The 25,049-nt window shown below is 37.1% G+C and overlaps 1 protein-coding gene across 3 annotated transcripts in view; it reads right to left on the reverse strand.

Moving 5' to 3' along the window:
- ZC3H13 (zinc finger CCCH-type containing 13) overlaps nt 1–25,049 on the reverse strand; it is a 45,780-nt gene that overhangs the window by 9,739 nt on the left and 10,992 nt on the right. For all 3 annotated transcript variants that reach the window (XM_050334041.1, XM_050334040.1, XM_050334042.1), the window contains 12 exons: nt 23,847–23,958; nt 17,215–17,323; nt 14,935–15,074; nt 14,038–14,192; nt 12,216–12,413; nt 10,661–10,834; nt 7,892–8,202; nt 6,435–6,899; nt 5,348–5,530; nt 2,708–3,257; nt 1,539–1,642; nt 139–1,155 (listed from right to left, as the gene is read on the reverse strand). In XM_050334041.1, the coding sequence (XP_050189998.1) occupies nt 139–1,155; nt 1,539–1,642; nt 2,708–3,257; nt 5,348–5,530; nt 6,435–6,899; nt 7,892–8,202; nt 10,661–10,834; nt 12,216–12,413; nt 14,038–14,192; nt 14,935–15,074; nt 17,215–17,323; nt 23,847–23,958 (3,518 nt within the window). The remainder of the gene's footprint in view (nt 1–138; nt 1,156–1,538; nt 1,643–2,707; nt 3,258–5,347; nt 5,531–6,434; nt 6,900–7,891; nt 8,203–10,660; nt 10,835–12,215; nt 12,414–14,037; nt 14,193–14,934; nt 15,075–17,214; nt 17,324–23,846; nt 23,959–25,049) is intronic.

The raw sequence follows: 25,049 nt of genomic DNA on the forward strand, positions 1-25,049 counted from the left end.
ATCAGCTTTTCAAATGTGGTAACACTTGCAGGACTCTTAATTCATTCAATTTTACAGTGAATGGCACCTCCCTCTCTGTCACACTAATTAGAGCCAGGCAAGAATGACAGTCAGTCTCACTAAAATGTATCTTATTACCTGAAGATGTGCTGCGACTGGGTTCCCCTCGTTTCAACTGATCAATTCTAGACTTCCGTTCAGTGATTTCTATGCTTTTCTTTTCTCTGTCCCTGTCCCTATCTCTGTCTCTAGAGCTACTGTGCAGGATCCTCTTCCGTCCAGTCTGGTCATCACCACTGCGATGCGCTGACTCATTGGAAGGGGATCTAAGTCTGCTCGAGGCATGGCTCCGATTGCTACCAAGGCTGCTGCTGCGCTTCTGATCCACAGGTTTACGGTGTGGTCCATCCTCTATAGTAACATGAGGGGCTTCCACCTTTTCTACCCTCGTCCTGTGACTTTTTCTATGGGAATCATCAGTGCTTCTTTCTGGAACAACAATGTCCCCACGTTCAGGAACATCTTCATCTGACCAGTCACTAAATGTTGTATCTTCTCTTTTTGTGGGGACTTCTGCCACAGCTTTCTCAGGTGGTGCTTCAACCAATTCATCTTTAGTTACAGGAGGGGTTCTTGGACCTTTTTTCTTTTTATGGTGTGGAACAATTTCTTCATCAGAAACTTCTGAATCACCCTTGGATCTCTTCCGCTTTTTCTCTACATTTTTCCTTTTTTGACCTTTCTTGGGTGAAAAGACCTGGCTTTCCTCAGTTGTTGATTCATTAGCGTACCTTTCCACCCCACTGTCATCATCTTTCTTCTTCTTTGTGGCCTTTTTCTGTACCTTAGACTTCTTCTTGCTGTCATCATGCATTCTATCAGAAGCATCTCTTTCTTCAGAGGGACGGTGTCCAAGATTTTCCTGAACCCTGGACCGGGAGCCTTCTGAAGCATCTGGTTGTTCTCTTTGCTTATCTGTTGAAGAAACCCTCTCTTTAAACTCTGGTTCTTCATAACGCCGGGAACTTTCCTTTCTGTCCGATTTTCGCTCTTCTTCTTTCCAGCGACTCTGCCGCTCTTCTGTAACATGAGAGGGGCTCAGTGACCGGGATTCCTGTGGCCGCACAACCTGGCTCAGAAGTCTGTGCTTTTCATCTACAAAATGTGAAAAAGAATGTACTTCTATTGTTTAGGAAGGAGAACGTGTGAGCATTTGGTGTCAATTAAAACATATAATCCATTACTTCAGTGAGATTTTTAAAATTTTTCTACTGCTGCAGTAACAGACTATTTCCATTTTGGTAAACATGCATGCATCTAAACAGCGGATGTGGAAGTCACCATCACTTGACAGACACAACACATAACGGTAAAATAAAAGACAAACAAAGATTCAGACAAATGGCAGTTCTCATAAAAATACGGGGAGGACACTTACAAAAACTTTGCCCATGTTTTTCTATTTCAGATTGCAAGCTATTTTCCACAGACACAGAGTAAGCTGGATCCAGCTGCAGAGACAGCCCACTCCCACTTACTTTTATCATCTCCACTGTTGTAAGCATCACTATCAGGAGAGTGATCACGGCGACGTTTGGGTGACTGACGAGGACTTGGACTGCTTTCGTTTCTGTGACGCTTCCTGCAGAATAAATATGTACCATCGAAGTTCTTCAGGAATCTATGAATTTATCATCAGTACAACCCCTGAAGTCTAAGCACCTCATACAGAAGACAACACATTTAAAGATGCCAGGAAATTTTGTAATTTTTTAAGCTGTTGTTCCAAAACTGAAAGTGTGATCAGTTTTTTGAGCATAGTGTAAGACACCTTTAAACTAAAATTCAAAGATTTAAGGCAACTACCTTTTCGTCAAAAAGTTACAAAAGACTATAAAGGTCAATTTTTCCTGTGGCAATGATCCTTGCAGCAAGCTGATCCCAGCTGAAACTAAGTTCCCACCCAGGTGCCTGCTTACTTCATCCCCCTGCGGAATGAGGGAGAACCCATATTAGATTACTTTTAGGAATCCACCATTCCCTCATACAAAAGCTACTACTTATTTCCAAGCAAAGTAATCAGAAGGGCAACACTGTTTTGCTCATTACTGATGGAACAATGAGAATTTTATTGTACTAAATGAAAAAAAAATAAAAAAGCAAATCAGTGCTACACACTTAAAGTAAGCACCACCCATGAACCTGGGATATTTTTCAGGCCTTCAGTGGTAGCCTTCTGGTATTGAAAATATAGTAGTGCAAAGGGTAACGCATGTTCCATAGAAATTTGATGAATAAAGTCACAAACCCTGACCTAGTTAGCTGCTATTTGACTTTCAGGTTCAAAAGGTACCACAGTCCTCTATTATGTTTCCAAGAATGCAAGCATTATTAAAGGCAAGACCATGCAGGCAGACTTAGAAGGGAAAATTACACTGTCTGACACCACTGTTAGCTCCTGAGTAGCTCCATGATTCAGAACTAACAAAACACCAGATTAACTTCACCAGCATAGTACTGATTTGGGGGCCACCAGTATGTGCCACGCAGATGCAGGGGAGACACAGCGCCAGACCAGGCCTCTGCATAAACAGGATGTCTTCTTCCTTATGATACTCCCCTGTTTACTAACTTAAAGAATTCAACAGTAAAAGATTGTCCTTTTTTTTTTTTTCCTTTGACTAAAGTAACACTTGGATCCACTCACTTGGATTTTCTTTCCTCATGGACATCTCTTGAGCTTCTTTCTTCTCGGATATCTTCTCTCTTATCCCTACGGTCTTCCCTTCCTTTTTCCTTGTCATCCCAGTCTCTCTGGCGGTCTCTTTCTTTATCTCTGTCTCGTCCTCTCTCCCTTTCACGTTCCCGCTCCCGATCTCTTTCTCGTTCTCGCTCCCTTTCGCGTTCCTCACGCTCCCGTTCCCGCTCCTTCTCCCTCTCCCTCTCCCTCTCTCGTTCCCTTTCCCTGTCATGGTCCCTGTCTCGGTCCCGCTCGCGATCCCTGTCTTTGTCCCGCTCTCTCTCCCTCTCCCGTTCCCGAGCACGATCTCGTTCCAACTCTCTTTCTTTCTCCCTTTCTCTCTCCCGGTCTCTTTCTCTTTCCCTTTCTCGATCCCTCTCCCTTTCTCGCTCTCTCTCCCGGGCCCTTTCATCTCTCCTATCATCAGACCGATCCACCCTTCGCTCTTCTCTTCTTTCATCCCGCTCGAGATCATCACTTCGTCCTTGATGTCGTACTGGCGAGCTTGCCCTCTGGTCTGCCAAGAGAAGCAGGTTGGATTACCAAGTGTTAATGGAATACACACTGCTTCCACCACACTAATAAAATCACAAGACCCTTTGTTTTGGCAATCTAGATATTGGTTTGCATAAACTGAAAAGCAACTCCCTGCAGAAACTTGAAAATTCCCTTTGGGAAGGAAAAAAGACAAAAAGCAGAACTAATTTTGAAAGATTTTTCAATATTTAGGGAGTGAGCTTTCCTCTGATAGTTAAACAAAAAAAAAAAAAGAATTTATTTTCTAGCAGATTTTTCTGGATGACTTCAAAAGATAAATATATGTTTAAGAGCCTAGCTATTACTATTGCATTACTCAGTGATTTCAAATCTAAGACCACAAAAAGCTGTGAATTGTCATATACGAAATGTTAAGACTTCTGCACAAAAATCTGACTTCCTAAACCTATCAGGAGTCATGTGCTTTACAAGTACTCAGACTATTTATAATACATAGTAAAAGCTTCTGCAAAGTAAGAAATAATCTCATTGCTGAAGGAGATCCAGCACAGAAATACACAACCAAACCCACAAAAAAGAGAGAAGCAAGGATAAGATATGGGTAACAGAACTGCTAAATGTTTTCATATGTATTCATTGCAGAGTCTTAACAGTTTTAGAATCTGAGTTTTTCATTGTTCAAACAGTAGATTAGAGTCAGAGGGAAAACTAAACATATGTAGAAAATTACTGATCCAGAAGGACAGTGCAATCTGATTTAATTGTACTTACTCTACGCAGACTTACCTACATATTATTAATTACATTTCGTATATTTTTGAGTTTTTCTCTAAGTTTTGACCACTTCATAGTAATTTCTATGCTTATGTTAGTAGTATTTGAGCCACAGTAAATCAATAAAACTATTTTCCTACAATATATATTAAAAGCACTTTAAAAAAGAGGAAAAAATGGCATGAACAGAGGTTGGTATTTTTCAGTCCATTACTCTGAGGCTGAAAGTGCACTTTGCAGTAAATTGAGACAATGTCCACTGGGCAGGAGTAGGAGGAGTTTGGACAGGACTAAATCAATAAAATGTGCATTTCCATCAGTGTAATCAATTTTCATCTCTGAGTGAATTAACAATGATTTAGTGCTCCCCTGTTACCAGGTAAAATTAAAAGCCAACTTGAGTGACATTTCTGCCATGGATATAACACTTCTTTTTTAAAAAGGAAAATCATCAATCCATGCAATCGGTTCACTGAACTGGTTTCACATTCTTTTAATGGTGCCTATAACACTGTAATATGATTTACTGTGCATACTAAGTATTAGATTTTATAAAAAAGTCCTGTAACTCCTATTTGTTATGTCAGTTTTGTTGACAAAACATCTATATGAAAGTCTTCTATGAATCAAATACTGCAAGTGTATTAGACAACTAGATGTGCATAGTCAGCACTTCTTATACGACTTCACTTTTTGAAGTGCTGTTTCAGTGGTTGTTTGGAATACTTACATATTTGCCCTAGTTGAAGAAAGACAGCTCAACTTCGCAAGCTTGCATTTCAAAATCACACTAAAAAGATTTCTTACATATCAGAGAACTAAGTACCAACCAAAATCTATCTCAATTTTTCTCAGAATGACAAATGTTACAATTGTGCTCTAATTATGGAAACTGTGTCTTAAATTGCAACTCTGTGGAGGATTTACTATTACAGAAGTGGTCTAAATTTTTAAGGAAGACAATAAATTTTCAATTCAAGCTCTCTATATTCCCTCCCCCAGAGGGAAACAAAACCCATTCAAAGCAATGAAATCCCTTGAAGAAGTACAGTTTAAAGACTACTTGGATGAATAAACACAGAAGTTTCCAAAATCTAGCCACAGGGAGAAAGAACACAGTATTCATGCATACATCGCCAATGGAAGATTTTACTGCAGAAGTTAACTTATACCAAAGGATAGGACTAGTGTCAGTGTGTGGTGTCAAATGAGTTATTTATGAATCAGTGACATGGAGAAAGAACAAGAAAGGAAAAAGGAGGGAGAGAGAAACATACACATTTATACGAATACATTTGACTACACATGTACGTGTAAAAATGTACATTAGCATACCTCTTTCTCTGTTGTCACGTCTATCCCTTTCACCATGTCTTCTTTCAAAAGAGGAATCCCTTGCTTGATCTCGGCTGTCGTAACGATCCCGATCAGCATAGCTACTCCTTGATTCCCAGCTGTCATGGTAGTTTCCACTACTGCTGTGACCATCAACCTGGGATCCTCTAGTCCCTCGACTTCCTAATAGAAATGCAGCAACATAAAACATGAGCTTCCACATGTAAGGAAATCCACTGATACTTATACCAACTAAAGCAGTAATATCTAATAAACTTGAATTAGCAGTTCACAGACAGGGTTTGTAGCATCAAACTCTACTTAACCAACAACTCAAATATCATGTTTTAAAGTTCTTATTTTCAAACTGCAAAATCAAGACTTTCTAAATCACCAGCCCCTGGTCACAGCACAAGGTCTCCTGACTAGAAATATACAAGTCCAAAAGCCAGTTCACATTTATTCTGAGTAGGATGTAAGCTTGCAGACAGCACAGCAAGAATAATCAGAGACAGTAGAGATCCCTTTTCCTGTAAAAATTGCATGTCATCTCCCTAATGAAAATGTCACAATAAGCCTGAAGAAGCAAAATGTATTACAGAATGATTAAAAGGTGGTAAGTGAAACTATTTTTTAAAGTGCATTAGACTTCCAAAAATATTGCCAAAGATTAAAATCCCATTTTTCGGGGGATCAAGCAGGAAGGGGCGGAGGGGTGTGGCGGAGAGAGGTGGGCGTGTGTGAAAGATAGTTTTTCAGGTACTAAGACATGTGGTTGCTTTTGAAAAAAGACAAAAAACCCACTGCCCAGGGGAAAACCCAAGGCTGCAGAAACATTAGAGTGGTGTAAGGGTTAGGGTTTGTTTTAAAATGGCATGGCAGAAAATCCATGTTATGACACTTTAATGAATGGAGAACACAGAAGTGATATAAATTTCAACAGTAGTTTAAACAGCAATAGAATTGAACATAATTTTAAAAGCTTGAACTATCTGGCTTCCATATCAAATATTAAACAAGGCAGTATGAATGCAAATATTTAATCTTCAATGATAGGGACACATGAATTTTTTAAATTATACAATACCTTTGTCAGATAATTCTGGCCCTCTGCCTCGACTTCTGCCGGTTCTATCACTTCTGCTCTCATTTCTGGAGTCACTTCTGGAATCATTCCTTGTTTCAGCACGAGAGCTCTCCTCTCTGCCATGGGATCTTCCATAGCTGCGCAAGTCCTCTTGATACTGGTCATCCTTTTTATGGGCATCACGACTCTCTCTGTCTCTGTAGTCATGGGAATCCCGTGTGGAGCGTGAGTCTCTCTGATCACGACTGTCTTTGGTATCTCTGCTATAATCCCTCGTATCTCTAGAGTCTCGAGTATCTCTGGATTCCCTTGTGTCCCTCCGATCTCTGTTGTCTCTTGTGTCCCTCCGATCTCTTCCATCACGAGACTCTCTGTCATCTCTATGATCCCTGGAGCTACTCTGCTCTTGGTCATAATCACGATCATCTCTTGTTTCTCTTTCTTTTTCTCTTTTCCCTCTAGTTTCTGTAAAATGTTTAAGAGAACGTTATACACCTAGTCTGATGAGAGCAAGGAAAAATTTAGCACACAACACTAAAATAATATAGTGAAAAATACTTATCACATACAGTATATCAAAATTAATATGTAAATTGGAGAAGATTGTGTTGGATATCTTTCTACACATTCAGTAGGCATTAAAGATCTTACTGTGAATACAAATCTCTACAGATATCTGACTGTTCAAAAGACAGTAACTATAATTACAAAAAATTCAAAGATACTAAAGAGTAAGCATCCTTCAACAACTTTAAGGTAGGATCATTACTTTTCCAATCACAGGTTCCTCTTGTTTTCTACACACACACACATTCAGAAAATTTGTGCTATATTTAGACAACTTGAAAGGTCTCAGTGCCCTGCTAAAGTTTGGGGTTTTTAAATACATATTTATAATATTGCTACTACAGCAAGGTAAGTTTAGAACCAGTCTAAAATAAAGCTGACATATGTACTCTTTGTAATCTGTCTCTTGACAGAAACAACATGTTTGCTCATCACATATTGCGCCACTAGCTCTACAGATTTCCTGAGGGAATAACTGTTTCTTTGCACACACTTCATTTAATGTCAATCAAAAAGACAACAGACAGCAATCACTGAGGACTGGATCTGGCCACCTCACAGAAAAGAGTAATAGTTACTTATGAGTATCCTGCTGAGAGAACTATTTACCTACTGACACCACCACTGCATTACATAAGAACAACCTAGATAGATACCTACAGTATCTTTACAATCAGTCGAGCCTACATAAGCAGTCCTATCAGGAATACTCCTATGCACTGTTCCTGAAAACTGCACCATCAGCACAGGAAGAGTAAGTACATCTACTATTTTCTTCACCCCGAGCCATTGGGATGGGTGCAGGCAATGCTGCAACTTGAAAATCAAATTTCAAAATGCAATTTGCCAAAAAATAGAAATTATTCTGAAGTGCCATTTTTTATTCATACCATCCCGCCTTTCATGGCGCCTATCGTGAGACTGTGAAGTCCGATCGCGATCATGTCTTCCCTTTTCTCTTCCAGGAGATCGGTGTCTTGAAGGACTTCGCTTCCTCTGAGGTGGGGAGGAAGAGTGTGGGGGATAGGGAGAAGATGATCGCCTTGCAGGTGGAGAAGCTGTCCTCTGATAGGACGGAGAAGGAGTTCTTTTGCGGTGTGGGGAAGGAGAATGTCTTTGTACAGAGGAACCTGACTGTGATGAAGAGGAATGATGTCTGGAGGATAAAGGAGAATGATGCTGACCTGATGGGGAAGCAGATCTGCAAGGAAGAGTTAGAACAGGCATGCGTGTAATAATTTGACTTGAAAGGTTCTTAACATACCATACAGAAAAGCAATTAAAATGATTTGCCTATTCTCTACCCTCTGATGTTTCTACAAAACTTCAAACCAGTTTTCCCTCTAGGTTGCCATGGATACACCTCCAAAATATGCTTATCTTTAAATGATTATTATTTAATATTCAAGAACAATTTGTCCAATCAAAATTATATAACATACCTACCAGAATGCTTTCCTGGGGAGGAGAGGAAGAAGTCAGGAAAAAACCCATTATTTTTGTTTACAACAGCATTGAATTTTTTTCAAAAGCAAAAGTAGTCTCCTTCTTACAATTTATAAAAAGAAAAAAAATCTTACAAAAATCTTTAACCAATTCAGACTTGGATCCAGAAAACCCATACAGAGAGCTACTTAAAATTTTAGCAAACGTGAATTTTTTCTCTAACAGGGAAAACTTGTATCTGATAGAATAAAATGTACATGGAATGTCTCTGATCTTCAAAATCCCATCACTTAATTAAATATCATTTACACAACAGCAAACAAATTTCCTCATAATATCTTATTCTATGCACAGTCTAACGTGGACAAACACGTATTTCTAGTTTTTGGGCTCAGTAGAGTTTTTTTTTTCTCCCTTATCAGCATCAAAATAACTTGCAAGTATCTTTTTCTCATGAAATATGCATTGTCTTTAACTCCCAACTCCCTTTCACTTCACCACACTTCAGAGACTAAACAGAGAAGAGGAGTTAGGAAAGCCACACACGGACAACACATCTCCAAAAATTCCACTTAATTTTAAGTCCCTGCTTCTGAATGTCCTGTACAGTTTGGTGATTTCAAATAAACATCCAGATCCAAGGAGCAAAGCTTTGGGAAAAGAATATCAAGTGAAATCAGTGGCAACCTGAGGTAGGAACCCAAATCTGTAAGGATGTCTCTTTTGTGTAAAAGACAACACAGATTCCATTACAAAACCAGATATATTCACCAAAAAAAGCACCTTGACTCGATTGTTGGAGCATTTCAGACTTGTCAGTTTATAGAAGTCAAACGAAATTTTCCAGAGCACTCGAAGTAAAACTTTGTCAGGATCAGGCATGACTGACAGAATCCAGGAGACTTTCATGACTTACTGTCTTTAAACTAAGACTACACTTATTTTTCCCCATTAAACCATTATTTTGAAACAGGGAGTTACCAAAATTGGCTTGCATGGAAGGCTTTCAATGGTAAAAAGACAAAACATTTAAAATATCCTTTCCTGCTTCTAGTGGAAGGCCCATTTATCTTCTCTGCTTAACATTCCCTTGCACAACACTTGACAGAAGCAGGCAATGACAAGCAAAATACTGCATTTTGTGCACTGGTAGGGCATGGGGAACTGAAGAGTCAGCACTACTTAGCAACAAATAAAACATTGGTGTGTTATCAACATTATTCTCATGCTAAATTCAAAACACAGAACTGTAAGCAGCTACCAGGATAAAAACAAACTCTATCCCAGATGAAAACAGAACAGTGGAATAAGTCAGTTAGACCCCGGAGTTAGCAAAAAACCAGAAAAAGAGAACTGAAGAGGTATTTTTCAGACTCTGTACTACTGCCAGCTGCAGGGGGAATGGGCTGCTTACTGTCTTCCCTATAAAGAATCCAATTATAGAAAATGTCCATCAGTGACATCTAGCTTAAAACAATTCAATGTTGTTCCAGCTGAATTGAGTCACCACAGCAGCAAAAGAGCTTGCTTACAACTCTTAGGATTGCTTAATGGATGGGTTTTATTTTGCTTGTTTTATCAGCATGCAGATATATAGGACATCTGGAGCTTCCCTCCCATCCTTCAACAGAAGTGCAGAAAGCAAGAATGGCTCCCTTTCTATTATTCAAACACAGGACTACACTAGTATTTAGCACTACCATTCTAAACCTAAGCTTGCACTCTTTCAGGCCAAAATAAGGAGCCTGCTCCATTCTTTTTATTGGGTGGCAAATAATTTTTTCTGAAGTCCCTAGAACTAGTAGCATGATATCTTCCCTAAAGCTTCCTGCAAGAAGCTTTGTATTATACTGCTTAGCCAATTGTGCCTGCTTCTCAAGAAAGATGTGAAGAGCTGGGAGAAGGTGTGGGGAACAAAAAGTTCCCAGAGAATCACAGGCAGACTCTGCCTCATATCAGACTTCTGAAATTTTACCTGAAGACAAAACATTGGAGAGGAACTGATAAATAGAAGCCTGCACCATGACTTGTGTTCTTGGCATGACAGGTACCCTCAGGGTAGTAACTTGGCAAAAAAACCCTAGTCTCAGAGTTCAAGTGTTTGAGGCACAAACATATTCACAACAGACACATATAAACAAGCAGTCAAACCACCAGAGGAAGTCTCCAAACTAGTACTAAGGGAAATAAAATCCATGCAATTGACCTCCCACCTGCGAGAGGGTGAGAAGTTATGTTTGTGAGTGGTTGACTTGGCTGGTGCTCGGGAGGTTTGTCTTCTCCTTGCAGCAGGTGGTGAATACTCCCTGGAAGGGGAAGAATTACTGCCAGAATGATCTGCAGGACTAGGAGAACGCTTCTGTCTACGGGAGCTTTCCGAGGGATCCCTGGGAAACATAAACAGCCAGCAGCTTGTTTAACAGGTGTAATATAGCATTAGTATATTTTTGAGAAACTACAAACATCTCCAAGACAGAATCTGTGATTACAATATCAAGAACTATTTTATAGAATCATTTGTTCCACCTATAATTTCACATATGATATTAACTTAACCTAGCAAAACTAAAGAAAGCAAAATAGGCACTAAATTTCTTGCTATGCTGGACTGTGAAATACAAAACCAGAATATGGTAAAACCAAAAATATCTTATTGCAATTTTACCTAATATTTCACATGACATTGAAACAGAACTCCTATCAATGGAGAAATATATTGCTACCTTATTTAAAAATTTCTGTAACATCGGAACTTTGAGAAGCCTCAAGCTCACTCACATTTTTAAAGGCTAATCCAAGCTGCAAATGAATGAAAGCAATCTGTTCGAACCTTCAAATATTTCATTTACTGTACCTCAGGTAGATTTGACATTACTACTTCATTTTTATTATGTAGGAAAAAAAAGACAAAAATCCAACACTGAAATAAAAGGCTGTAGTCTCCACAACAATACCTGATTATAGTACAGGGACAAGCACTGTCCCAATCCCAGAATGTTCTTTTCTACTGCTTGCGACTTAGTTCCAGTAACAGAGTGTGCAAGCACGAGGGAAATAATATACTTTATAGGAAGTATTGTATAATTTATTTAATCAATTAAAAATACACCATTCACTGTTCTTCCACTCAGCCTTTGCTATGTCATTTACAAAGTAAGGCTTACAAATATGTACCCTATTTTCATCAAGAAAACACAAGACTTAAAAATGTAGATTATCTTTCAACTTAAATTGATGTTTATGCTTCAGAAAATTATATCAATAGTCCTAGTAGTCCACTGTTTTTCTTAATACATAAATATGTATATATGCAAAAGGGAAGCAATTCTAAAATCACAGTAGTCTTTGACTACTTCGGGAATACTTTAACCTACTGAAGATTAGAGAGAGTTTAAACATATCACCGCCAATTTATAAAAATAATAGTCCTCCAAGATTTCAGAAAAGCAGGCAATCAGACAAGTGGATGACTTTGACAAAGATTTTGGCAAATGACCTGTTCCACTGGTGAAGGTCCAACTTCCTGAGAAGTAATGAATCTTTCAAAAGGGTATTTTACAAACTTACTATGTTACGTAATTAAAATCTACCCATCTGTTAGTTACACTCTATCAATTCATCTACATAATGCACTTAAAACACTTAAGAGTACTAAAATGTTGTTGGCAAAGCAGGTATAACTCCCCTACTATTCAGTGTTCTGTAAAAGATAGCTTTAAAAGCAAGGTCTATGTTACAATTAAAAGCTAATAATGCAACACAACTTACCTCTGCTTCTCCTTTTTCTCCTTGTGCCTTTCGAAGTCACGCCCTCTCTCTTTCACCTCCCTTGCCTTTTCTTCTGAACGTTCTTTTGCTTTATGTTTTTCTTTGTGTTTTTTCCCAAGGGGAGTTTCCTCTTGTACTGGAGGAGGAGGACTAGGGGTACGAGGACCTTTCTTTTTACTCTGGTTACTTTTAGAACTCCTAGAGATAAATTAACAGGGTGCAGAGGTGTTAAAAAATAAAGAACTGACAACTATTCCAAACAATGATTTCTCAGATGTTGGCAGAAAAGTTATAGCATAAAAGGCCTTGCAGCTTTTGGATAGGATTCACCAACTCCATTAGCAAGCAGTGTTCAATAGCTGTGCTTGACTGAAGAGTGAATAGCGATGGTAAAAATTTATGTTGACCTCTTCCATTTATAATCTTTATTTCTGAAGCAAGTGAACAAAAATAGGAATTGCTGAATTGCTTCCATTCAGACAGAACCAGTTTTCAAAGACAAAATACCCTTATGTGGACTGTACACATTAGAGAACAAAAGCTCTATAGAATACCTTGTCTGTTTAATCTCCCATTTCTGCAATGCAATACCCCAATCATTTAATATGTGTTTGTGTTCTTCAAGTAATTCTGTATTCAATTTAATGTCAACATAGGCTAAAGCATCCAAATATTTTTGAATATGCATCTCACAATACGAAATAGCGTATATTTTTCATATAACCTACCCCTAAGATAAACCCTATCAACTAGGTTTCATTGCATACTGAATGTCAGTACCATACCACCACATGCTGTTACATTCCTGTGGCAGAAATAAAATTGTTTTGTTCCTATTTGAAAGGGAATTTTTGCTTAGCAAATGCAGACATGTCTGGTAATTCCTTTCCTATCTAAAAGCTGCAAACAGTGATTCAAAACGTACTGTGGCCTTCCTAAGTAAGAACTTAAAAACAAGTTTTGGAAACTGATTTTGGCAGCACGGCACCTAGATAAAATCCTGTGATTTTTACATATCTTATCCTTAATTTTTCCCTCCCACACACACCCATCACTTCTTATCCCCTTCTGAATTGTGGGAAATTCCCTGCCTTGAAAGTAAAACATTATTCAAACATTATATATGCAATGGAGCCCCTGGTGGTCCAGTGGTAAAGGCGCTGCGCTATCACCGCAGAGACCCGGGTTCGATTCCCGGTCAGGGCCACTCCCGGGCAGGTGGGGCTCGTTAGCCCTTAAAGGCAACCCACCTACGTCCTAAGGACCTCGCTGCCACCGTCCAAGCTCGCTTGGCCCCGGCAGATGAACCTTAGGATTAAAGGGTGGGCTCAGTTCCGCGCACACTGTGTCTCTCCTAAAAAATCCAATGCGCAGGCTGGAAGGTGGAAAGACCTTCCCTGGATCTTCGCTCGCGAAGACTGGCCATTATTATATATGCAATACCCACAAAATGTGCAGTTGCTTAGATTTTAAACATTTCACTTCAGTCTAAAGAGGCTGCAGCATTTCATATGAAAGTGTTTCCCACTTTTTAATGGTTTATATTCATCACCTCCCTCACCTCCCAGAGATGTTAGACATCAAAAAGAAAAAATTTGCTTGTAAACCAGGAAATTAATCAACTGACAACAACATCTATGTAACAATTTTCTGCATAGGATGATTCACAACACAAAATTTAGAGACCTTCCCCTAAAGTTATGTAATCAAGGGCACTGAAAGCAAGGAAAATGGAAAACATACTAATTATGGAAATCCTGGTAATAATTATCAGTGTGGTTCTCTGTTCTCAATCTCTTGCAAGATGTATCTACATACTGACCTCTGCTGATCCAAAAGTGGAGAAGATACAGTAGATGCTTTCTTCTCTTTCTTACTAGTTGAAGAGGATGATTTGGGACTGGATCTTCGTTTTGGAGATTTGCTAGACTTTCGTGGTGATGGTGATAATTTAGATCTAACCACCTCTGGAGAAATCTTGAGGAAAAGAATATAATTAACCAGTAAGATATCGATGCTCCAAGTGTAACTGTATGCTGATAAATGTGCCAAATATATAAATACAGTAACAGTCTGTATCTAAGATCTTAACCATGCACACCTCTACCTCAAATAAACTAACCACATTTTTTGCAAAAAATCTTGTAAAAGAAAGACAACAGATAAAGTGTGGAGAAAGAGGTGATGCACTCTGCAATACATTGAAAAACTATAACTAAAAGTTTAAAATCAGTACTCTTACAAGAAACACTCAGATTTGCCTGAAAAAGAAAAGACACCCTTGAAGGTTTTTTTAAATCTTTCCCAAAATTTTACAGTTTCTAACACTTGCAGTTTTGTCTCTGTCACTCTCCTTTACCCTGTTACTACAAGGCATGCTGGAAAAGGAGACTGCCAAATGTCTTGTGTTTTCTTTTGCATGTCTTCTCTGTTTAAAGTCTTACTAGTTTTGTATCATTAACATGTATTAAATCCTATGTATTTTTTAACAGCTGACTTCACAAAGGAGAGGACATGGTTATTGTGCTGGATGATTGACTGGATACTCACTACTAATACCTAAATCACATACTAATTACATAGATGCCAGTTATTTACTATCATGTAACACAACAGTGCATTTGTAGCCTGGGAAGCTTAAGTCTTCCAGGAAACAGTTAGAAGCCTATGAAGTGGCTGATGACTTGACCTTTTTATTTCACATTAACGTAATACAAACCTCTTTTTTAATTACTATTTCCTCTCGTTTCTCCATGTTTTCTTGTTCCAATTTCATGAGTTCTCTCTGAATCTTTTGGCGCTTCATTTCCAAAGACAGCTCATGATCATAATCATAATTAACATCTCCATTATCAGAGTCTTTGTTAAAAAAAAAAAGTGAACAGATTATCAAACAATTTAATTTGAAATATTTAAAAATAATATTTAGCATACTGGAGGTCAAGTATAAATATTTCCATGACTTTTAAGCACCGCACAAATGGATCAATGGAGTAAAGTCAAATCTCTTCTCCAATTATGTGTGCAAACCTGAAATAACTTGAGTTAATAAAACCTGCAGTTGAACTCTTAAACTTCATTAAAAAAAGCACTCCAACTTCCTTCATAAATGTTCATCCATTTTGAGGCTGGTAGCAAGGGAAACATAGCATATTTAAATCACAAAAAACCTAAAATGGTGTGTCTTCACAAAGAAAAAAAATATGTAGCACACTACTTAACTGGGAAATCTTATATGAAAGAGATATAAATATCGATGCATGATACTAGAGGGTTTTATTTAATACAGTATCCTCAACTGATACACTTATTTAATTACATCACACACTGATTTTAAAATAAGATTTGTATGAACTCTCTCATCAGATAAACATACACTTAAGAAGTTTGTATCTGGTTTTAAAACATTATCACTGTTTGGTTTTCACATCCAAAAAAATCAAAAAAATCCCATTTCTTCATTAACTCATGGTCGGTTAATACCATGTGCTTGCAACCTTGCAACCGAAATATTACTGAAGATTGAGTTTACTCACTCTGTTGACATTTCTAGTTTTAGTTATGGCTGTTTAAGTCTAATGCTCAAAAAGCACTTAGGGAAAATGTGTCCAAAAAATGACTTCATTAAAAAGTTATTAGCTTTCACTCCTTTCCTACACACAGGAACTATACAAAATGTTTTGCAGTAACTAAACTCAGTCTACAAATTCCCTCCATGTGTCATGAATTAATGGGAACAGTTTAGAGAAAGGTGCAGTTCCTAATAGCATCTTCTTCTATAGCACTTATTAGAACTTAAGAGACAGAAATTCCACTTCATCCATATACCAGTGACCGATCACTACTCTGAAAAAAAAGCTTAATTCTCAAGCTGAAAGTCTCAGTGCATAAAACGTAAGACATTCATACTATATGTTTATACATATAGAACTTGTTTTTATGTTCTAAACTTTTTTGACTTAAATTTTATTTCCATGGAAACATGTCCTAAATCAATTTTTATTAAATCACATAAAAAAAAAATTACAAAGGAGTGAAAATTTATTATGGTTACTCTTCCATTCAAGTATTGTGCTCAAGACACAGCAAACAGTATTTGCAACACTTACAGCAAAGAGGATTGAAAAGCTACCTAGTTAATGAAATTTACAGGGAGCTCCATTCTACAACTTGCAGTATACTTTATTGCAAATACATTCATTATACCTGAATTACCTCAGAAGGGAGCAGAACTGCCATCTTTTCTTGCAATATTGTAACTACTTCTGAAACACTGACACAACAGCAACACCACAAGTTATTAAAGCTGCTGTAACTTCACTTTGAGGTGAACTTGGACTCAAGTGAAACTTAGGAAAGAGGAAAACTGCTGACACAGTAAAAGGAGGAGTATTATCAACAAGGACCATGAAATCACCTTGTAAGTATTAAAATAAAAGTAAAACTCCACCAACCCATACAAAGGTGACCACAAAAAGTAATGCAAGACCCTTAGCATTTTCCAAGTGTTTTCAGAATATAAATAGTTCAATAGCTACCTTCAGCTGTTGTTATTCTAATGGAGCCCTTGTTAATGAGATAATTCACACCATTACAAGTTATGCAAAAAACCTGCTAACTTCTGAATTCAAAAGAGTTACATTCTCCCATCAGACTGACCAGTTCCAAAATTACTTCCAATGCAACCTGGATTCAACTAGTGATATAAAAGTGAAAGATTCAACCATGGAGAACCCTTTTTTTTTTTTTTTTTGGTCTGAGGAGTCAAAATAGCAAAATAAAAAAAAAACAAACGTGTTTTTTAAGTAAGGTGGTTTAACTACTGTAGCAGTCCAACTCAGATAACTTCTTTGCTCTTCTCCAAAAACAATTAAATTAATAATTAATGGCTGCTGCATGAAAGTATTCTGCTTAGAAACCAAATTTTTAAGCACTTTACATACACCACAGTAATCTCACAATTCTTTGAAGTGTTGGCAGTTATTTTCATTATACTTACCTTCTCTATTTGTTTCCCAATCCCCATTTTCCTCTTCACTTTCTGGTGTTCGTTCCTTTGTAATTTTGATATCCTCCTTTTCTCTATGTCTTCCTCGTGAAGACTCTTTCTATAAAGGGAAAAATGCTGCATTAGAGTAAACAACTTTACTCTAAACGAAGCCTGAAGAAGCAGGTGTATTTTACATCGCATTTTGGTTGTTTCTTTTTCATAGTACAAAAGGCATTTTCCCCTTTTGCCTGTTGAACAAATACCTTCTTAAACAAGCAAAGACTCCACAGGCAACACTTCTAATGTGATTTCATATAATCAGTATGCAAACAGCAGATGGGAAGAAGAGAAGAAAGTATTCATAAAATAAGAAGGTTTAAGGGCAGGGCAAGAGTCGAGCACGCATCAGAGAATAAGGTTTAAAATAGGCACCAAAAGAACAGATTAAGTTCTTACAACCAGAAGTTTAACAAACATTTAAAGGGTATAATTTTAACAGCTTGAGAAAGAGTTCTCAGCTGTAAATAAGAATATTTATATGCAAGGCAGATGAGCCTCAGAAGTGGAACCATTTAACTCTCCAAAGGATAAAGAAGGTGGGGGGGAGGAGACAATAAAATAAGAAAATAAAGTAAGAAAGCTTTGGCGGGCAGAAGGGGAAAAAATGTCTAAAGCAACACATTAGAATCAAGTTTTGTTGAGAGTTTTGTGTTTGACTTTCACTATCCCTGAGACAAGTCTAACTACTGCAGTAGCACCCATTTTCTATGTGGCAGATGGTCCAGTGGACATCCAAGAAAGCCACAGACTTTCCTTATAATAAAAAAGAATTTAAAAAGTCAACTGATGCTGTGCTGCTCTTGTCCCTCTGCTAAATTCCAGTAATAAAGCTGCAGTGTTGCATCACTGCATCTGCTGAAGTGACATTCTCTAAATAGTCTACCTGGGCTCAACCAGAACAGAGGAAAAAGTTTCTTTGTTACTAGCAAGAAAAGAGAACATTCAAACTTAGAAGGATCTCAGGTTAATTTATTAAGTAGGAAACTAGAAGGAGCAAATAATGAAAGTCTGTTCTATATCCCTTTTGTTCTCACCTTCTATAGTGCCTTCTCTGTTTTGGGGGGATTCTTCCATGCTGATATGTGGGAACCTTTGGTTTTATGCCAAGAAAATGAGATGCCTAAGAATTTCACTAGCTATTCCTTATTGGGACTTAGATCTTAATTTAAAATCTTAACATCACCTTAGAAACAAAGGAAGGAAATAACATAACATTGTGGGTAGTCACTCTAAAATGAGTAAAATTCAACTATTCCTTTTTATTCACTAACTGTTAAAATCTTATCTCTAGTTTAATGACGTAAATGATCACAGAAAAAATACTGCATTTATTTTACCTACAGAACTAAACCAGATGCTTCAACGCAGTTATCCTTGAGCCTCTCGACGCATTCAGTACATCACATTCAAAGCCTTAGGAAGGTTGGAAAAAACTGAACATTCGCTACATAACACAATGGAAGATCACATTGAAGAACTAATTTGTGCCACATTTAATTTCAAGCAGCTTGCAGAATAAGAAAAAAAATATTTTTCTCCATTTCATGACAGGATCTCTAAAATGGTGCAGAAGATCATAACCTATCAAGTAAAGTTGGTTGCTGATATCAACTGCAGACAAGTCTACATCCACTAAGCCATCATCACAACACATACTAAAGGTATTTCAGTGTAAGAGCAAGTACTGTATTATGCTCCAAAGCAAATTACTTCAAAGGAAAATGACTCTGATGACACCTGAAATGGCCTCCACTGCAGCCATTCTTTTTTTCCTTAAGACTATTCTTTTTTTTTCCTAGCCCACCCTCCATGAAGGCTGCATCTGTTCTACTAAACTGTGTACTTCTTCTATACATTTCAACAATTTCTACAACATTAACTAACAAAACCATAATTTCCTACATACAAATACTAGTTTCTATTAATTCAACACTACTTGCTACTAGCAAACTGAAATATGAATGTTAGGACAAACTCTCCACACTGATTTAAAAAAACTTCTCAAAGCCAACTCATCCAATAACTTGGCAGTAAGTCAGAATGCTTCAAGATCGATTTAATAACCCATGTTAAAAATACTACACAACCTGCATGTATCATGCCTATCTCTTCAAACTTACAACCCAATATAAGCATCTTGAAACAGCCTGTATTTTCTTGTTTCAGTGGAAAGATTCAATAGTGGCACAATCATATTTCTACAGAAGAACTGAGAACAAAAACACCTGAATTATGGAATATAGGGGAAAGGAATAAGTAATTTTTATGCAAGCATGGTATTTTACACTAAATGCTATTTAGTTGTCAGGAAAAAAGATTCTGGCAACATTGCATCTTGAAAAACAAACTTCAGTTCTGAAATCGAGTATATTTTTCCTGGGGCATGCAAACCAAGCATTTAAGTTATGATGGTTTAGAACATACTCTTAAAATTTTCTCACTGAGAAGCCTTCAACATATTCCTTTTATTTTACTTATTACACCTATAACACATCAATTCCCTCATAATATGGGGATTAAAAATTTCCTTCATATCCCTGTAGACCTTCTTGTATTTTACATGTTTTTTCTCTCCCTTAACAAGCCAACTTTAGCTCCTGAAAGCCAACAGCATGTCTTTCACTGTATTTGAAGATGTTGCACCCACTTTAGCCACACTTGTAAACTATTTCTCTGCAGACTCTGAAAAAATGCCACTTACTAGTGAAGAAACATTAAACTTTCATAAAATGTAATTATTTACTAAAACAATACATTGTAGATTGGTCTAAGAGTAAACAACTTGGAAGACTTTGTCTATGCTGTTTTCAGTATGTGCCCCAGCTAAACTATTTACATGTGTTAGACAGATGATTGCAATTTAATGTTGTTCAGGAGATGTTCAGGAGAAATGCCACATAAGAAAGGGAAAAAAAATTATGACATTATGGCTGACTTCTGTGAGATTTTATTTTAATTTAATGCCTACTTAACTTGAAGTTCCATACCCCATCATGGATCAGCACTCTACAGCAAAGACTTGATGTCTACTTAAATAAATGTTCTCACTGCTGCCAGAAAAGCCTGGCAAAGCACACGAGGACTTATCCAGTCTGTAAAACGTTTTCTAGCCAAGAATTGTTACTTGGTCAACACCAACGGAGAGAATATAAGAGTCTTACAACTGACAACTTTTACATGGCAGAAACTTCGGTTTCAGCCATATCAGCACATGTACATGCAGCAGCAAAATAATTCAAAAGCACAGATTCCTCCAAATCTAGAGTAAGCTACACGTATTATAGCTAGAATGTTTTGGGCAAACACAGTACTATTTTGCTCTAGGTATAATACCTTTATAGTGTTAACTACTACCATGCTACGGAAGCACATAAGAAAGTGAATCAGAAGTTCCCTTGACAGAAACAGGTACTGTTTCCATTTCAGAGACGGAAGACAAAGGTGACTTCCATTTCCAGTGGAAACAGTCAAAAGCCACAGCGACAAAAAGCACAGATATGAAACAAGTGATACGCAATCCTTATAAAAACCTTTCCTAAACATACATTAAGGTCCTCCCACTGTTTCTCCCAAATCACACATACATTCCAGGTTAAAAGTTTAAGCAATACTTCATACACACCAATGTAACTGACTTCTCACAATATGGAGAAAAATTCAATATAAAAATTTCCACCTAAATACATTAATAGCAGGAACCTCATCTAATTATTTGTATAATAGTTGATACACTAACATACAGTGCTGAAATAATTCTGAACGCAAATCAGAGAAACACAGACACAACTGAGTTCAGTGTAAGTATCCACATAACACAGAGTATTTTCTCTGAAAATAATAGTACAAAGCATGACGAAATAATAAGGGGTGTAGTCTGTAAGCTGTCCATATAGGAAGTTTCTTCCTAAATACATACAGATTGTACTAGTTATGCCTCCAAAGAATGAGAAATCTCTTCTAAAAAGGTTTTATACTAGTTATAATGTCTTAACTTTTTGTGGAACCTATCCAGGTTTTTGACTGTATCTTCTGGCAAATTGTCATGTATAATGTGAATAGCATTTCCCCTTTCCACTTTCAAATTTGCCATCCTCTTCTACTTGGATAAAGTATGAATATGACGCATCTAACTTACAATCTCCCAAACATACATTATATGCATTCACCCCATGTTCTTTCTTCTCTTCAGTTTATTTCTCACCTCCTTGCCCACTTCAAAAAGACCTTTGACTGTAAGTATTTTCTTGCATACAAATGATGACAACCAAACAGCATTTCAAATAAAACTGGACCACGAATTTCTACAGAGCAATATTAATCAATTTCTACTCCATTTTTATATACCTGAGTGTTTGCTTCTGCAACTGTGACTTCACTTTAAACAGATGGTTTCATTGAGCTGTCCACAATAACTTAGTTTTGTACTGCATGGTTTCAGTTACTTAAAAAAAATTAATTCATTATTTTTTAAATACTTTCTTCATTGTGCATTACTTTGCACTTGAAAACATCAAGTTTCATCTGCCATCGTACTGCAAAAAACTGTCTTCCCAAACCCATGTAGCATTCCTCAGACTTCAGTAATCTCAGCTACTGTTTTCACATCTTATACAAAGTTCAACATTTGAGATGTCCAACATTTTTTCTACATTCTTTAAAGTTATAGCTCTTTAGATGAAGTACCATAGCACAATTGTAACTGAATTTCAAATTAATCTAAAATTTTCCCCTTAGCTAGCTTTTAAACTTGACAATACTATGCTTGGTATTCTTTGACTACCTATACATATGACCATGCCTCAAAAGCCTTGTTTGAAAAGAAGCTATTTAAGGTTTCACCTGTGTCAGACAGTTCTCTCTTAACTACTAATCTTATAAGTTTCAGGGTAGTAGTCTGGTGAAGCACAAATTTTGTCTGCAGGAACAGTGCTGCTCTTTATTTTCCTCTCTCCTTTTTAATCCACAATTATGAAAATACTAAAAATGAAACAAGCTACCTTTCATTATTTCCAAGTTTTCTTATCCAGCTCCTCTGTTATCCCAAAAGCTTTAATAAGAAGTGAAAACATCACATATTACATCTCCACCATAACAGTAGCTCTAACGATGGAGCAAGATTTTTGTTAGCAGTTCAGTCACTTGAGTCTTCTGTTCTTTTAGATCTCTTGGTTCTTTGCAAAGGAACTCTTGATGATTGTCCCTTTTTATCTATTTGTTCCAGAATATTTTCTTTCGATATCCTGTATTTTGAGAGTTGCCTCCATCTAACAATACAAAATCTCAGTGTTTTCGTCAGCCTTCTGTTTTATGAGATTGAAACAGAGTACTTCTCACTCTGCAGTGTGCTTAAACTGTAAATAATTCTTTGGTGCTTTAACAGACCCACTAATTCTCCAGTTCCTTTAGATGCTCGCTTCCAGTTCACTTTTACTTGGGGTTTAGTTGTTTAGAAGTATTTTATTATTACATTAATAGAACACTATAAAAAGCAAGGTTAACTAACCAAAAGTAAGAATTACATCAAAATTAGAGTTGCACCAGGACAGAAGTTACAGCAAATTTTTAATAACGGTTGGAAAAAAACAATTTTCCCACTAACCATGTACTCAGTAACTGAACAGTTTATTCAAACTATTAGAAAATAAAAGAAACACACTTGGGAAAAAAGATTGAAAGCTTACACAAATTAACAGCAACTGAAAACATGATTGGAAGGTAAGCCATTCTGTTAATTTAATGATAGCAGCTGCTGTTGATTTATTTACAGCTGACATAAAAAATTCATTTTACACAGCAAGTAGGAACAGACCAAGAGGAAACGATAGAATACTGTTAATACCTGCAGAAGCAAAACTGAGTTTTCACAAATAAAACTTTTTAATACTTATTCATCTGAAGATGGCCTTAAACATGATGCAGGAATACAGTGGTGCTACTGCTACACAGATACAGTGTCACACTACCAACTCTACCCCTATTTGTTTGTAACATCAGAAACAGACAACACAACTTAAAAATAATGAGGTTCTGATATTTGAGGGGCATATGGTTGCACAAAGATGATTACAAAATGGGAATAATAATGAACGAATTTTTTGCAAATCCAAAGGTGAGCAGTTGGGAAGCCTGATGAGTATATGAGGAGGAAGGCAAAATGAACCAGCACCACAGCAACCACATGGTCTCATCAAAAGCAAATTTGAGATGAATAACTTAAGTCAGGATGCATGTAAACATTGGATATGAATAGGTGTTGGGGACAAAAACAGTAGACCCCTGGAACAATGGTTAATACACCTTCTTGGTAATAATCAGTGTTATTAAATATTTGGTTTTTATAACATATTTTAATCTGTGGGATTTATAAAATCTTTGGGAACCAGAAGATCAGAAATCGCTATAGAATTGCAAAATAATACAATGGTTAAGACATTTCATAACAAAGTATGCGATACGCTATGTACAAAATGAGCAGTTCATTAAAACATTTTAAATATTACAAGCCACCATGATAATGTTTCTGGGACACACTGCCTGACTGCTACTGAGGGATTCTGGAGTTCTGCAACCTCCACTCTTACCCTAACAGGAGAGGATGATTCCTCTGTACTTCGTTTCTGTGGTTCTGCTTCAACATCTTGACGTTTGTTCTTCATTCTTTCCCGAAGATCTCCAGTGGGTCTTTCTGGTGACCTGTATAATACAGAAACACAATATAACCAGTTCTACGGGACTATGTTTAAAGGAATATGATTTGTCTTATAATTATTATTTTTATTAGTATACACAGAACGATCTAAACCTCCCACACTGACGTAAAGTGGATGTGTACGAAAATACTCTGTTCTAATGGGATTAAACACTCTAAAAAAAAAAACCACCTCAGAACCTCAAGGAAGACTTGACTATAAGAAGAAAAATGACTTGTATATATGGTATGACTCAATTACTACTCTAGATCAGTTCAGGTGATCCTATCCAGAACAAGTAATCTTTTTATGGACGTCATGCAAATGTGTTTCACAATCACTCCTAGCAAATACTTCAGGATTTCTCTTCTCCATATCTTGCACCAATTTTGATAAGTATTATACATTATGTATGTTTTACATATATATATTTTTTAAACCACAATTAATGAAGAGTCAAACTACTGTAGACTAGCAATGACAGTCACAGAGAAGCACAACTCTGAATGCAAATGAAGTCTTAAAGTGGAGATAACACGACCCAGTCATCATCCTCCCATGGCCTCAGTGAGGCTGCCACACAGAAAAACATGGCTGCAAGACCATAAACCAGAAATTCACTCTTGGAGGCCTCCTCCATTATCTTTCAGTAATATAATTATTTCATTATTTAATTACAAAATAGTGGATGAACTCTACTAGTCATGCAACTTAAGGATATATTTTCTGTAAAAGATATTACCATGACATGGGATGGGAGAAGGAACATTCTACATTACTTTAATTTTGCCACCTCTTAGTATGGATTCGTGAGTTCATATATTCCTTATGGATTAAAAGAGAGCAACCCTTGCATTGGTGAGGCACTGTCACGGGTTGCCCAGAGAAGGTGTGGATGTCCCATCCCTGGAAGGGTTCAAGGCCAGGTTTGGTGGGGCTTTGAGCAACCTGGTCTATTGGAAGGTGTCCCTGCCCATTGCAGGGGGGTTGGAACTAGATGATCTTTAAGGTCCCTTCCAACCCAAATCATTCGATGACTCTATGATTCAAACAAGTTCCTAAGCTAATGGGATGAAGGAACTGTTGCAGATGACC

Source organism: Myiozetetes cayanensis, unplaced genomic scaffold (assembly GCF_022539395.1).
Source record: "Myiozetetes cayanensis isolate MyiCay16 unplaced genomic scaffold, myiCay2020 scf5-8, whole genome shotgun sequence".
In the NCBI taxonomy this organism is placed as follows: domain Eukaryota; kingdom Metazoa; phylum Chordata; class Aves; order Passeriformes; family Tyrannidae; genus Myiozetetes; species Myiozetetes cayanensis.